General features: G+C 41.6%; 1 protein-coding gene across 1 annotated transcript in view; it reads left to right on the forward strand.

The window, feature by feature from the left end:
* Positions 1 to 15,352, forward strand: part of LOC147307929 (neuropilin-1a-like) — a 94,765-nt gene that overhangs the window by 68,332 nt on the left and 11,081 nt on the right. Inside the window, exons 9-13 of the mRNA XM_086270744.1 lie at positions 2,464 to 2,639; positions 3,155 to 3,310; positions 7,070 to 7,214; positions 14,540 to 14,713; positions 15,252 to 15,293. Of these exons, the coding sequence (XP_086126870.1) occupies positions 2,464 to 2,639; positions 3,155 to 3,310; positions 7,070 to 7,214; positions 14,540 to 14,713; positions 15,252 to 15,293 (693 nt within the window). The remainder of the gene's footprint in view (positions 1 to 2,463; positions 2,640 to 3,154; positions 3,311 to 7,069; positions 7,215 to 14,539; positions 14,714 to 15,251; positions 15,294 to 15,352) is intronic.

Consider the following 15,352-nt stretch of genomic DNA (forward strand, 5'->3'; position numbering starts at 1 on the left):
TTTATTTCGGTGGAGTGTTCAGTGGAGGCTCGGTATCATCTGGCAAGGTGCTGTCAAGTGTATAATGCAACTAAATTAACTTTTACCCTGAATGCAGAATTTCTCCTATCCCCTTTCATGCTCATCAAGAGAAAATAAAATCATTTCCACTGTGACAACTTCCCCCTCCTCGTCCTAATGTATTAACTTTGCAGTGTTTTGGTGTCTGGTAACTCTTCATACTTGAGGATCTGTTAAATCCCGAATCATTTTTCATCATCTAGCTGGTACTTGAGACTATGTTGCAGAGCAGGGCGATATGACCAAAAATATTTATCACAATATATATTTGAAAATTTGCGATAACGATATAACTGACGATATAATTGACACTAGACAAAATACTTTACAACTCCACAACTTTATTAATGCAAAAAAACCCAAAACATCAATGTGTTTTCACTTAAACAAGCAGCTGTTTTTTGTGTGCATTAAAGTTATATAAAAATGTAACAGTGCAAATGCAAATTCCTTGCTGACAGTTCAACCAAAAGGCATTTCCGGTGGAAATTGGCCGACATATCCTCAGCATAACCATGTAGAATATCCACAAAACTTAAAAAGAGGTTATACACACACAATACGGTAATATTATGTTGAAGCACAGTACGTATCACTCCGCGAGGCTCCTGCCTACGGTAGCCGTAATGCACCGACAATCCATCAAGCGGTGCGGCTTCGTAGCTTAGCAAAGTCGTACTAAAAACATTTGACAGATTTTCGAGCGCCGTGTACATAAAATCATTTCCAGGTCAGTAAACACAACCAGAATTCATACATAACGCACACGGGATTATAAGGGGCACTGTCGATTTTCAGAAAAATCAAAGGATTGATTTTAAGTGTGTCGTATTTTCCAAACAACACGGTAATAGCGACGGCCCGCTAGCATGCTCTACCAAAAATAGTGCTTTGTTGTGTATCTGAATCTGAGGGACGAAAGCTAAACCAGTTCCACACCACTGAAGTTGCAGCATTTTTACAAACCAGTTCTGGTTCATCCGTTTCGTTCAGCTATTATCTTTTGTCATTCTCCATCACCGCCATGGTTTTTCTGCTTTTTATGAAAACAAAGGCACTGCGCATGCGCGTTTTGCCCATATTCTATCGCGATATTTCATTTTCTTATCGTTGCCCGACATTATACCAGTATTACCGTGAAAGGTACGATATGGCCCAGCCCTACTATGTGGCAACACGATGAATGCTTTGGATCTAACAGTCACAAAGAAGGAGGCATATTCCTCTTTTTTCACTTTAATGTTGGCCTGAACATAGAGGGCACAGACGTGTTCATACCTAACAACCTTTGTCTTATAGGTGTTGGAGTATATCCAGCCATGATAGTAACATCAGTAATGGCAGGAGAAATATAAAAAGAAGCACTTATTTTAGTTCAAAACACAGCTGAGACACAGACGTTTGGATGTTTGGGTTCTTATCCATCACAATCATGTTGCTATCAGGGAGCTTTCTAATCTGCCCGTTTTCATTCTGTTTAATGTCAGTGACCATAAACTTACAGTCGCAGTCAAAAAGAATTAACAAGGAGTCCTGAAAAAGATGTTGTGGCAGCTCCAATCACCCTGATCTCAATATTATGGAGTCAGCGTGAGACTGAAATCCCGCTGGTGCCTCAATCCACAGAAGACGCTCGGAAAAACATACCCGCGAAGTCAAATCTGTGCTTGCGTACAAGAAGGAGAATAGTTGCTGATAGTCAAGCCCCTCAGAATCAGAGAGGCTCGACTCGGGAGGCAGACACCCTCTTTAAGATTCAACTCACAGCTTTCCTTTTTGATAAAGTTTTTAGTTCGAGCTCGATCAGGTGACCCTGAATATCCACTGCTAAAGGCTCAGGCTCCTGGAGGACTTTCAAGCGATGCACTGAGCACTTATTTTCCACTCACGTCTTTTCACTCCCCACCTGTTTATACACCACTGCTGCATTTTTGTCTTATCTCTCCATCCGCCTCTATTTCGTCTTGTTTCTCCATCATCTCTGCTGGAGATTTCTTCCTATTAAAATTGAGTTTTTTCTTCCCAACATCACAAAGTCCTTGCTGATAGGTTTTCTCACAAACACCTTACTGTCCCTTGTGGCGACTGTTGTTGTGATTTGGTGCTATGCAAAAAGGATACTGAATCCCTGCTTCGTCTACAGAGCAGCAGCGTACACACACTAAAAGTTTAGTAATTCCTCGTTTATTCAAACAAACCCATGCTGGGGATTAAAGATGACTCTTTGATATTTTTACCAAAGCGTTTAAACACTGCTCCAGCACCCAGAGGGCCTCAACTAAAACCGCTGACTTAAGCAGTGACAAGATAATGATGGCCGTGGCATTTCTTATCGTACTTTACGCCTTTCAAAAGTTTCCTACCCACTGTTCACTGTCTGCTCATCGTTTTCCTGCTGTACAGACTACCCGTGTGCAGGGATGTTGGGGATGGTGTCTGGCCAGATCTCAGATGCTCAGATCAGTGCCTCGTCCTACGCTGACCGGGGCTGGGTGGCCGAGAACGCGCGTTTATTGACGGGAAGGTCGGGCTGGACCGGACAGTCAACAAAGCAGCCTTTCAAGAATGAGTGGCTGCAGGTGGGTTCACAAACACAGCTGAGTTTAGAGATGAAACAGGCAGATCATGACCTCATGTGTGTTTTATTTGTTTACAGTGTTAGAAAGTTCAGTTATGCATCCAGCAGCCACAAGCACATCCTTAACTGCTGCACTGTTAACTGAAACAGTGCTTCCCAAAGTTTCTGGCTGGTGATGCTTTGATATGAAGACAGTGTCTGCTCACTCATATGGCCACGAGTGCTTTTATAAACGGTTTAAAATAGAGTATACAGTTTATTTTTCCTGTTCCCCACTCAGATGGGAAGCATCAGGCAAGAAAAATATCTACATTTTGACTAGCAAATATCTAAATAGTCTTAAGATTTCTCAAATTATCCTGATTCCCACCTGCAGAGACCCCAGTCCCCAGAGTGGAAACCACTTGTCCGCACCAATCCAAGCCAGTTCTTTTTAAATGAAACCACAGTTTGTCTTTGTCATTTTTATAATCTATCACAGATCATAGGTGTAGACAGTATTTTGCTCCTTCACAGGTGGATCTGGGCCAGGACAAGACAGTGACCGGTGTGGTGATCCAAGGAGGAAAACACCGTGACAGGAACGTCTTCATGAAGAAGTTTAAGGTGGGCCACAGCCTGGACGGAGAGGAGTGGACCATGGTGAAGGAGGAGAACACCACCAGGGTCAAGGTTGGCTCACTTACACATGTAACAGCAAAATGTCACTTTTTATTAGTCTGTGTTTGCGGTGCCTGGCAGCCAGAAGGTCAGGTTGTGTAACGTGAGTGCTGAAAACAACATCTATTTATCTGTTTGAGATGCAGATTAATTAGTTCACACGCAAAGACAGAGTAAAACAGAAAATGACCAAAGACATGACGGCCAACATAGAAATGAGGAAACACAGTCAGGAAATTGCCCGAGAGGCTAAAAATTAAAACTGCACATCACCAAAACAACAATTAAATCCAAACAGGGACAAAAATTCCAAAATATCAAAAGAACTGAGGCTCAGCATGACTGGAATCGAGAATCCAAAACTCAAAAACAACACAGAACCATAAGACTGTGACTAAATGTGCTTAATATGACTTCAAATGAGCACATCTGAAGGTGGTGCTCGAGGCTATCTGAAAGGACCACGTGTGCACATCAGATGAAAGTGGTTTTACTTTTTCTTTTGGCTTCTATTCCTCTTCTTTCTTTATTCCTCCCCGTGTCTCATTCAGCAGCATTGTGAAGCAAGCGATGAATTACAAGGAAAGCAGATAAAAAAGTTGTTGACATGAAATAAACATCTTCTTACAGACGTCTTTAATTCCTGAAAGCCGTCAGACAGACGCTCTGCACGACACAGCGCCGCTCCTGGAATGAAATGTTAATCACCTAAATTATAGACGGCTTTTCATGTGAGCTCTGTTTGCTGGTCCGTGTTTGTTGGATGCTTTTGTCTGAAGAGCTCCACAAAACTTCCACCAGGAAATCTGTGTTTTTATGGAAGCGAATCATTTTAGTGTACTACAAATAAACGCAGGCTAGAAGAAGAAAGAAGAACTGTGGGTAAAAAACTGAAGCGGCATTATTGGGGGGTGTGAAATCATCACAGCAGGATTCGGTGACACAAAAAAAGTGCGGCGGGAGTTGCTGCTCGACCACCCACGCATTTATTTATTTTTCACATTCGCCCAAGCTTTGTGCCGAGGTCCCTCGCTTCTCTCTGCACCAGAGCCTCTAAGACGCGTATTGATCAAACGTGTCGATACGTCTGTGTTACAAAAATATTAGTGGTCATACCTTACGGATTCCCTCATCGATCGGCTTTCTAGCACTTTCTTGGCTTAATGACACCACAAAACTGCTGCAACTAAATGAAGTTTTATTGCTCTAGAACAGAGTGCAGGGTGTAGTCCTGAACTGAAGCCGATAAAAACGTTAATATACAAGTAACTTTAAGTTGTTAAGTATATTTCACGTTGCTGGGATTTTTTCTTTTTGTCCTTTAGATGACAGAAAACATAACAAGTCACGATTTTGGTGTAATTTTCTGTCTCTGTAAACATAACTGTAATTCCAATCTGCAAAAAGGAAATGCATGTCGTTGCTCTCGAGACCCTTCTTCCCCTCCTCGGCTGGCCCTGCTGGTGCGACATCCTCCTCTATGTTTTCCAGATGGCAGGGCGGAGGGCGAAGATGGCCATCAGACTCCTGCTGATTTACTGCAGACGGAGATCTAGATGCTCCCGTCAGCCTCTCCGCTCTGTTTCCTGTAGCTTTTTATAAAAAACGCTTCAAAAGACGAGGCAGGAAGGCTCAGTGGTACCTGTGTTTAAAGGTGCCTGGGCACAAGCACGTACTCTGTACGTACAGTGCATGTTCGTGCATAAAGATGAGCGTATATAGAGTTGTATAACATGTGCAGGTGGCTTATTCTGTCTAATCACAAACAGAAGTCCTGGAAGATGCACAACAAGAACAACAACAACACACAAGTAAGGGATGATTAGCTTTCAGGAACCACATTTGTAATGGATTTTAAGATTACAATTACAGTGGTAACAGTGTAACCTCCCAGCATGCAAATTCAAATCACTCATTTTATGAGTGTAAAAGTGCCACAGTGTTGTCTAAAGAAACTAAAAGGCTACTGTAATTTCCATTGTGGCACTATTCTTTAAAGAGGACCAGAAGCTAATTTCCAGATCCATTTTTTAATTCTTTACCAGAAAATCTTTCCATGATTCTCAATTTAAAATAATCCTTATTCTTCTTGAATTTCCCCTGCGTGCAGCCCCTTACTTTGTCCTTTTTTAAACTCCTCCTCCTTTCTTCTTCTTCTGCTGATTGACTGCCCCTCTGAAAGTTTGAACAGCATGTGGGCGGGGCTTCTGTGCCTGATATGACCATATAAGGATACCCTCTCTGACAGGAAATTTTTTTAAAACTAGCAGGTTCGTATACTCATCAGATATATGTTGGATTTTATGCGTACCTGCAGACAAACATAACATTTGTGTTATGGAACGGCTGTGTGCAGGCAGGAAAAGGACCCACAGTGCAGACTACAGAGACAGACATGAACTCAAAAAACAGCTTGAATGCTGAACTCAAAAGGGTAACAAAACTGAGAATACAAAATAAGCTTACACAGCAAGATGAGGGTGGATCGCAACATGGACACAGAGAAACACAGGGCTTAAATACACGGAGGGAGCAATCAGGGAATGGCAAACAGGAGGGAAACACAGCTGGGGCAACTCAGGCCTAACGAGACAAAGGAAGCAAAACCAGACACATTAACATAAGACATGGACCTTCAAAGTAAAACAGGAAACATAACACAGAGACGCAGACTTGACACGGGGATACAGCAGACAGGGGAGACAGCAACTATGGATCACAGACAGAAAACCAGAACACTAAAACTCTAACAAAACCCACATAGAAAACCTAAACTAAGAATAACCTATAACCCATAATATAATGAAATAAAGAAAATCAAAGAACCAAAACCACAAAACACTGGGCTGATGACCCAGGAACTCTAACAATTTGTGCATTTGCACATGTAGACATTAAGAGCTGCAACAGTTTTGCCTTTAGTTTCTTATGAAAGGCCACTTTTAGTCAGCACATACCAGAACATGCTAAGGTGTTAGCAAAGATGGAACAGCTTTAGTGTAACAGTTATGTCCATACACAAACTTTTCATATTATAATTCCAGCTATACTGCCACTCTGCAGCCTGTAATAAATCAGGCACGAGGAAACCGCAGCGCTTCAGACATGCAGGCGTGCGTTTGGTGTTTGGTGTCCCGCCACTTGGTTCCCGGTGTGACTGTAACCATTTTCATCTGTGCTGCTTCCATGCTGAAAATATGAAAGGATGGCCTCTGGATCTGATTTCCTCCTTTCATTTTGTTTCAGCTCCTTGTCAAACAGAGTAATGCCTGATCAGAGACAGCACACGCTGTTTTTTTCTGTTATTCTTATCAAAGCCCCGAGGATGGGGCTTATCAGCAGTGAGTGCTGCAGAGTGTTCAGAATAGCTTGGTAGTATTAGTTATACTGGTACCTTCCTCTGTAAATGACAGAGCTTTCATACCAGTTTCATACGTTTACTTCTTTGATGCAATTTCATGCATCTCATATCAGAAAGATCCTTAGACTCTATACACTGGTGATAATTACAGGTAAAATTATGAACGACTTAACTATAAAGCTGCACAAGTTAGATCAGAAAGCATGCTTTCCAACTTTATGGTCATTTGATTCAGGGATACAAACATATATCCACCAAAAATCTATATCAGCTTATGTAGGGCTGCAGATCAGATGATGTTTACCGCTGTCAGTGGTCGATATTTATCAGCTGTATCGCATTCATTTCATAATCACATCCCTTGTTTATATGTAAAGGCCTAAATCTGTGCAATACCTTTATTTCTTCAGGTATTTTTGGGGAATCAGAACCATGACACCCCGGAGCTAAGATCCATAGGTCCACTTATTACCCGCTTGATCAGGATCTATCCGGAGAGAGCCACCAACGAGGGCGTGGGCCTCCGTTTAGAGCTGCTGGGCTGCGAACTGGAGGGTGAGTCCCTTTTACCACAAACAGATCTATCAGTCCGTCGTTCTGCAGTATGCCACAAAGATATAAAGAATGGCATTAAGCCTGTGATGTGGAGCAAGTTTGAACTGGATCAGATTACACTGGAAAACTTAACAGCATGTTGCAGTTTAATATCCTGATATTACACACTCCTGTGGTTTCTGCCTTTGGCAGGCTTGGTCTTGCTTGAAAGTGGCACTGAGCTTTCATAAACCATAGCAAATAGCATGCAGAAAAAAGAAGGTGAATTCCAGAAACTGCAAAGAAACTCGTTGCAGGAAGACGGAATTTACCGTTGGGGTTGTTGACAGAAGGAAACAAAAAACCCACAGTGAGGCACAATGGGACACACGCACAGTAAATGTTTTGTATCTGGGCTGAGTCTTAGATCTCAGTCATCACACTCACAAACATTCAGACTACATCTCTAGGCCGCATGTTTTATCTCATGTTTAAAACATCGTACTAACAAGAAAGCTCAAACTTTACGCCTCTGTTGTTGTGCATCGTTCTCTCACATTTTCTGTTATTCAGTTTACTTTAAGGTGTTAAATGAAATAAAGCAGGCAAACATAAAAACAGCAGGTATATTTAAAGTTTGCTTGGTTTTTTCCTCAAATGAAGTTCACCGTTAAAAACATTACTCGAATCCTTTTTTTTCTTCAGCCTCTTTAAGAGAGAGAGCAGGTGACGTGCTGCGGCAGTTCTAAATCTATTGATCTGCAGTTTTTGCTTCTTTTAAATCGCACATGACTCTTGAAAACCATTTGCCTTAGATTACATTACAGCAATCCATGTGAGTCAAAAGCTTTAAACACTTGATTTCAAGCATGATTTTGTCACCATAGACGGAAAAGGTTGAAAAAATTAAGCCAGTGTGAAAGTGCCTCAAACCTGCATTTTGCCTGACGGCCACCAGAGGGCATTACCTGTGGTTGGAAAAACACTTCAAGTCCGATAGAGGTGTATGAGAAAACAGCTTTCTGTCTGGACCTCTGTAAACACCTTCCTGATTAGTTTTTGGGCTTAGTTGCTCATTTTGGGTCATATTGACTGAAAAATAAAGTCTGTGTGGCAAATCTTGGCCATACTGTGTTTCAAAATTGAGGATTACCTGTGGTATGAAACCGCACGCTCATTGGCTAACAGATGGTAACAATGTAAAGATGTATATGGTTATTTTAGCGACAGATACCTCACTCAAACTGCTTGTCGAATCTTTTTGTTTGCGAGGGGCAGCCAATCAGAAGAAAGCTTCCTCAGAAAGAGGGAAAGGGAGCTAAAGCAGCTCGTTTCAGACTGAAGGCACGCACAAAAGCCCAGGATAAGATAAATAAGGATAATTTATAACAGTGACTCAGGCAAACGCTAATGAAATCTTTGAAAACGTTCGACATGCAAACAGTATTTGGCCTCAGTCAGCCGTTAAACAGTAAACTGCTTACACTTCACGCTGGTTGGTGTAATGAGAGGCAGAAAGAGAGTGTGAGCACATGAAAAGGCTGACGCATGCCGTGGCAGGGTACTATCTCTGCTGTTGCAGTGGTCAGAGCTTGACGGGTGTGTGGGAGAAAAAGGGAGAGGAAGAGAGGGAGGAAGGGTTTGACCTCTCACAGTAGGTGAGGAAGGAACAGATGAAGGGAGGAAGCAGGCTCTCTGATGGAGTATCTGGTTGCACTGTAGGGAGAATGATAAGAATCAGCAAAACCACGCAGGACTGCGCGTGAGAGCCCGAGAGAGGAGAAGACTGATTAAAGGACGGAGAAGACAAAGAGATGAGAGAAGTACGCGGGGCATCTTAGATCTGTCAACTCAATTAAATCAACCATGTTAAACTGAATTTTTGAAAACCTTAAAATCTCTCAACAGCTAATTGTTTTTTCTTTGTATTCACGTTCCCTTCAAAGAAAAATGTTTCCCAGTCGACAGGGAAGCAGCTCGGAGACAGCGACAGTACCTGCACACCTAATTGTGCAAACCATTAACTTTAATACTGCTCCTCAACTAAAATCCAGTAAAAGTAAGCAGCTCATATGCAAAACAAACATCCTACTCTTCCCTAGATGAAAACAGTAAACACACTTTCTTGTGCGGAGTCCAACCTACAGTAATATCCGCAGCTGACACATACTCTAGTGATATGCTTGTGAATGCAACAGTTTGTGACTCATGTTACAGATGGACTGTGACTCATTGTTTTTGACAAATGATCTACCATGTAGGTCTGTTTGCATGTGGGCATATGTGGGTCATATTAAAGGAAAAGCATTAATCCTTGACCCTTACAGCAAGGGGCTGAGTTCCTTCTGTTCCACTCTGGGGGCATTTTACTGGCATTGTTAGGGTGCACTTGTTTTTTTGGCCGGGAAAATCACAGCAAATCGGTTTGGGTTTCTTTTTTAAGTTGTTCTGAGTGGGAGTGGAAGATGGCAGTGCCCACCTTAATAAGAAATAAACCGTCACTGAGCAGTTTTGGGAGTGCAGCAGTGATGTAAATCATCTTCAATCTTTGGAGTCACCAGATCTTAACAAGTCTAAACACCTGAAGCCAGTGTGAAAGTGCCTCAAACCTGCATTTTGTCTGATGGCCATGAGAGGGCGATACCTGTGGTTGGAAAAGGACTTCCAGTCCTATTGAGGTGTATGAGAAAACAGCTTTCTGTCTGGACCTCTGTAAACACCTTCCTGATGAGTTTTAGGGGTTAGTTACTCATTTTGGGTTCATATTGACTGAAAAATCAAAAGTCTGTGTGGCAAGTCACACAAGCATGTCGATTATCAGGTTGGAGAGGTAGGATGGGTCGATGGACGGATTTCTTTTATCAATGAAAGACACAGTCTTGGTCACTCCTTAAAAGCAGAGGTCACTCAGTGAGAAAGGCAACAGTTTTGCAGCCAAAGTAAATTAAATTAGGACGCTCATCTGCCAAAATAACTGCTGCTGAAGCTCACATTTATGAACCAACCAATCGGAATACAGCGTGAAATGATGCGGATGAACTCGATGTACTTGTAGGGAAAAAAAAGCCAAACAAACTTGAACAGAGTAGATGCAAAACAGAATTTGTCTTGTTTCTGAGATGCTTCCTCCAGCTGTTATCGTGACTGCAACAACGAGAGCGTAGCAGGGAAACAAACATAGACTGCAGCATCACGAAACAGTCTGATGTCCTCCCCAAGTTCGAGTTCCACAAAATTGATTTCCACTTTTTCCTTTAATTTGTCACTCCTCCACTTATGTAGACTTTGCTGGGAGATAATCGCACAAAACAATCCACACATTTTTACATGTGTTTTTAAACAACACTGTGTACAGTATGTGGTGGATGATGGTGTGGCATTATTAAGTTAAACTGATACTTTAGTGTATTTTTAGTTAAAGGGGGGTCACTGCAATACACACTGCAGCAGGAGACATGACACAGACACTTTAATCCCACTGCTTGCAGCACGTGCACACATACTTAATAAAATACATGCAAACCATGTGGATACATATAAAAACGTGGTACATAGACATTCACAGTCATATCCAATTATCCAAATCACAGCTTTCTTGTAGGAACAGAGAAGCTCGCTGAGGCAGTTTGGTGCTTCATAAATGTGCATAATGACCTCAAGTGGTCCTTAAAGGGCTAAACAAGCAAAATTTGTGCTATTAAATAAATAAAATGTGCTAAAGCTATTGTCGAAAGCTTTAGAAATGTACGGTGTCGGATATACCAAGCATCAACTAGCAGTTCATTTATAACTGAAAACAGGTTTTTGTTAATTAGACCGAGAGCCGCGCTTCATTAATGAGTCTCCCTCTCTTTTCACGAGAACATCAAGATGCCAACTCGAGCCCAGACAAACACAAGCGAAGAGAAACTAACAAGCTCAACGATATTCCTGCGGATCACTTTCAGCAGCTTAATCAGATGTTTTGCCTCGAGCTCCGAGTTAAATCAGCTCGACGCGTACATCCACGCTGCTGTAAGAGCAAACCTCCATCCCACTCGAAATGTCACAGACACGTTTCCTTACAAAGTTTAATTATATGCAGACCATCTGTGGTTTTCACATAGTCTGCATACGCTTAATGCAAGTTCAATTTGTTTAATTTACATAAAAACACATCACCACACATTGACTGCAGAGTAGAATTTAACAAGATACAAGAGTTTCTGTCATTATTACTCTGGTACTTGATGAGGGGAAAAGTGCCAGCTCTCAACCTTCCGAGAAATCAAGACACTTGAGTTTTGTAGTTAATGAGAGCGCTGTATCCAACCTTAAATCACTTTTCATTAAAGGGGAACCTATTATGCTTATTTCTAACTCCATATTTTCATCTGGAGAGTCGACTAGAGTAGCTCTGCATGATTCACAAGTCAAAATCATCTTTATTTAAACTTATGCTGGGTGTTGGTGCAGCCCTTCAGTTCATCCTCTGTGTTAGCTTTCTTCGCTCTCCCTTTAAGACAACTTTCTTCTGACTGGCCCGTGGTAAACTAAAGATCATGTTAATGACCATATTAAGAGCATCCTGGTATGTTATTGGGTCTATGCCCCTGCATTTTGGACTTATGATTCATAGTTTTGCTATTTATATTAATAATTCTTGTTTCTTGTTTGTTTGTTCCCTTTTTTGCTTCCAGTCGGTCTTCAGTGTCTATGTGTTTGTTTGCCTTCAGTCTCCCCAGTCCTGTCTCCTGTGCTCTCAAGTTCCTTCATCTTTTGTCCACATGTCTTAGTCTGACTCTCAGTGTGTTACTTCCTGTTTTATTTTGAAACTGCCCTGGTCAGTGGGATTCCATTCAGCTGTGTTCCCAGGTGTGTTCACTCTGCCCAATTCCTATGGCGTTATTTTTGTGCCACTATTCTGAGCGCACGTAAAAAAAAAATTGCAGGTGCAAGTGTTGCATTTTGAGGAGAAATTTATTTTGAGCGAAGAAAAGCTAAATTTGAGTGAACAAAATTCATTGCTGCATGCAAAAAATGTATTTCAGTGTTTGCTATTATCCACACACACACACACACACACACACACACACACAATAGCAGCCCCTCTCGCTCAGTTTTTGCATTTGCGCTCGCTCGCAATGTGTTGCTCGCGCTCTCAACATTTCTGCCCGTGCGCGCTCAACTCTTTCTGTACACCGTTATATTTGTGCCACAAAACCAGCCAATCACAGACTTGGATGCAAAAAAATCTGATTGGCTGTTTTGGTCTCCAATCAGCTCGAAATGACGAAATGCAATATCCCAGAATCCATTTTGTCCAAAACTCAAACGAGGCAGTGGCGGAGGAACACAGAGTTCTGGGTCACAAAATAAACTTTTAAGATATTTTCATGCGAGAATGGTGCTGTGTAAACTTCTAATATCTGCTCGATTTATCAAGACATCACATATTTGCATAAGTGCTCTAATGTTTTCGGAAACTCTTTCAGGTCTTTCAGGTTTTTGTTTCTTGATTACCAGCAATAATTTTATGATTTGGAGTTTTACATCTGTATGCTGAGTCCTGCATTCTGGGTCCACTCCCTGCCTGCCACACGCCCGGCAACAGACAGAGCAAACATAAAAGAAAAAATACTGTCTGCAACTCGGCATTGAAAGCAGTCTGAGGCCTGAGCATTAGACTCACAGGGATTACTTTTATGTTTTGTCATGTTTAATAGGAGGAACACCATTTGTAACAGTATATATGGAAAAGCGTAATAGGTCCGCTATAATGACTCTGAATTCTCATATAAAAGAGACAAAATGTGTTAGTTTCTCCTAAGTATTCTCCTTTCTAGACCAAAAATCCTCTGAAACTTTCTTTTCAGTCATTTTCTTTTTCGAGCTCACTGCAAAAAATGACATTAAAGTTAATTAGACCGACTATATTGTCAAAAGCTTTTAATGCATGTAGCTACTTTTCTTCTTTGTAAATCTGTCTGCAGAGTAGACGCGATCTGCCCAGCTCCATGTTATTTTTAATCTTCATTTTTTAAGAAGCACCGTGAAATAAATCAGAAAATCAAAAAGTCCTTTGTGCCCATTCCTGTTTGCGTTTCCACCACGATCGCAAAACTGTGAAAATCAACTTAATTAGACTGATAGCAGATGAAAAAGCAACAGGTTTTTAACAGTTTTCCCCCAGTGGGTATCTGACAAGACCGAGACACAGTGGCATCCCACTGAGAACGCCTGTCTCCGCAGTAGGAGGTGATTGGGTCCTCATACTTGTTAGTTACCAAATAAAAGTTAAGTTTTGTTTTTCTTTGGCATCTTTGTCAGCAGTGTTTCTCAGACACTAATTCAGCCCCAGTAGTTTTCCTCCATTTTAAAACAAGTTCAAGCAGCTTTCATATTACAGCTATTAAGTTAGATTTTCGGACTATAACGCTCTTTGATTTGTACACTAGAATATACGTGAATTGTAAACTGCATCTAAGGCAGGATTACAAACAGAGCAAACTAAGCAAATGCTCAGGAACCCACAACTCCAGGGGGACTCATAAGTCTGTCACCGATGATCGGTCCTGCATCCTTCGAGTTTGGCTCCAGTAAATGAGAGGGACTCAGACTGGAACCAAACTGTTTTAGTTTTGCTTCTTTCCATCAGCGCTTTGTGTAATTATCAAGCAGAAACCCAAGGAAAGAACTGTAAGACAGCGGCAAAATATTTTTGGTCTCAGTATGTCTTTAGCAGTTAACGAATCACTAAAGGCCGATCATTATTCACTGAGTGTTTTAAGACTTTTTTTTCTCTGCCCAGTAGATGATGAGTTCGCTGTCAAAGAAAAATTGCTAGCTTTTAATTAGCTTTGAGAAATCAGTGAATTATTTTGGCTTTGGTTTCAGCTTTGGATTGGTGCTTATGTAGCACTTTTCTACTTAAGCTACATTCACTCATTCACACACACAGTCATACACTTCTTCTTTTTTTAGTGCTTTTTAATAACTAGCATCCTCACATTTGTTGGATGCCCAAGGGCTTCTTCAATGTCCACACATGTGGACACTGGAGAAGCACTTATGATTGGTAGATGAGCCCCCCACCTCCTGGGCCTCAGTCGCCTGTGACGACACAACTTTGGAGGTGTCTTAGTACTTAAAAAAATGAAACTAGTATAGTTGTGCCTCATATGAGATCACCCTAGCGATTACTGAGCCAAACAGGCTATATCCCTTTGACACTCAAACTGCATTTAAACGTGCATGAAGGGCACTGATAGGGCGAGAGGTGGGGTCAGTTCTTGACACTCTTTCATCTCCTTTTTTTAATCCATTCTAGTCACTCACACTTCCTGTCTCTTCATCTTCATCCACAGAAATAACAACTACAGCACTTCCCACCACCCCACTCGCATCTACGCCTCCCATGACCACATTTGGTGCGACCACCACAGCACCGATCACCAACCCCGGCACTACAGCAGTTATAGAGTGTGAAGATGGACGGCTGGACTGCATCACTGAAACCGAGACCCCCGAATACGACGAAGGTAAACCACGGAAACTCGGTTCCTTTTAGTTCGCTCTCCGTCTCGGTGAGCTCGCCAAATTAAAATGCAAAGCAATAAAAGCTAAAAGGATTGAACGCGGGAATAAAAGCCTTTCTTCTTTCTTCCTTTAAATGTTATTGATTTAATTTCTGCTTTAATGAAGCCCAGTTGGAATTGGATCATGAGAAATTCTCCCTTATCTTCTCACTAGCTGCTACAGTTTTGACTGAATTGGTCTTTTTCTGTTCAGCTTTATTTATTTATTAGCTTTTCTTTAGTGCTGTCTGACTATCCTTGTTTCCGATTCTCCTTTATCCTCTCTTTTATTTACAGCCACGTTAAGCATTAGGCCTCTTTTCTAGGATTTAAAAAGCTAAAGAAAAAATCTAAAACCTTAAAGTTAAAATGTTTGGCTTGAATGCCTGGTACTAGTTTTTCATAAAAGCAGGTATGTTGTGTTTGTGCTGGCATCTGTGTGGGTGAGAAATCCCTCTCTGACCTTTGACCCCAAACTGACTGCCCCATCTGTCTTTCGCAGGAGGCACCACGTCCACCAACCCCATTATGGAGTTCATGCCAGGTGAGCATTTCCGCCCCAATCTGCTCCCATGTTTCCCCGTACAATGTGTTTCATTTAAA

Source organism: Aulonocara sp. 'chitande type north' Nkhata Bay, linkage group LG18, assembly GCF_057382095.1.
Source record: "Aulonocara sp. 'chitande type north' Nkhata Bay isolate Kocher_YH1m ecotype deep benthic linkage group LG18, A_spYH_male_GT1.1, whole genome shotgun sequence".
NCBI classification, from domain to species: Eukaryota; Metazoa; Chordata; class Actinopteri; order Cichliformes; family Cichlidae; genus Aulonocara; species Aulonocara sp. 'chitande type north' Nkhata Bay.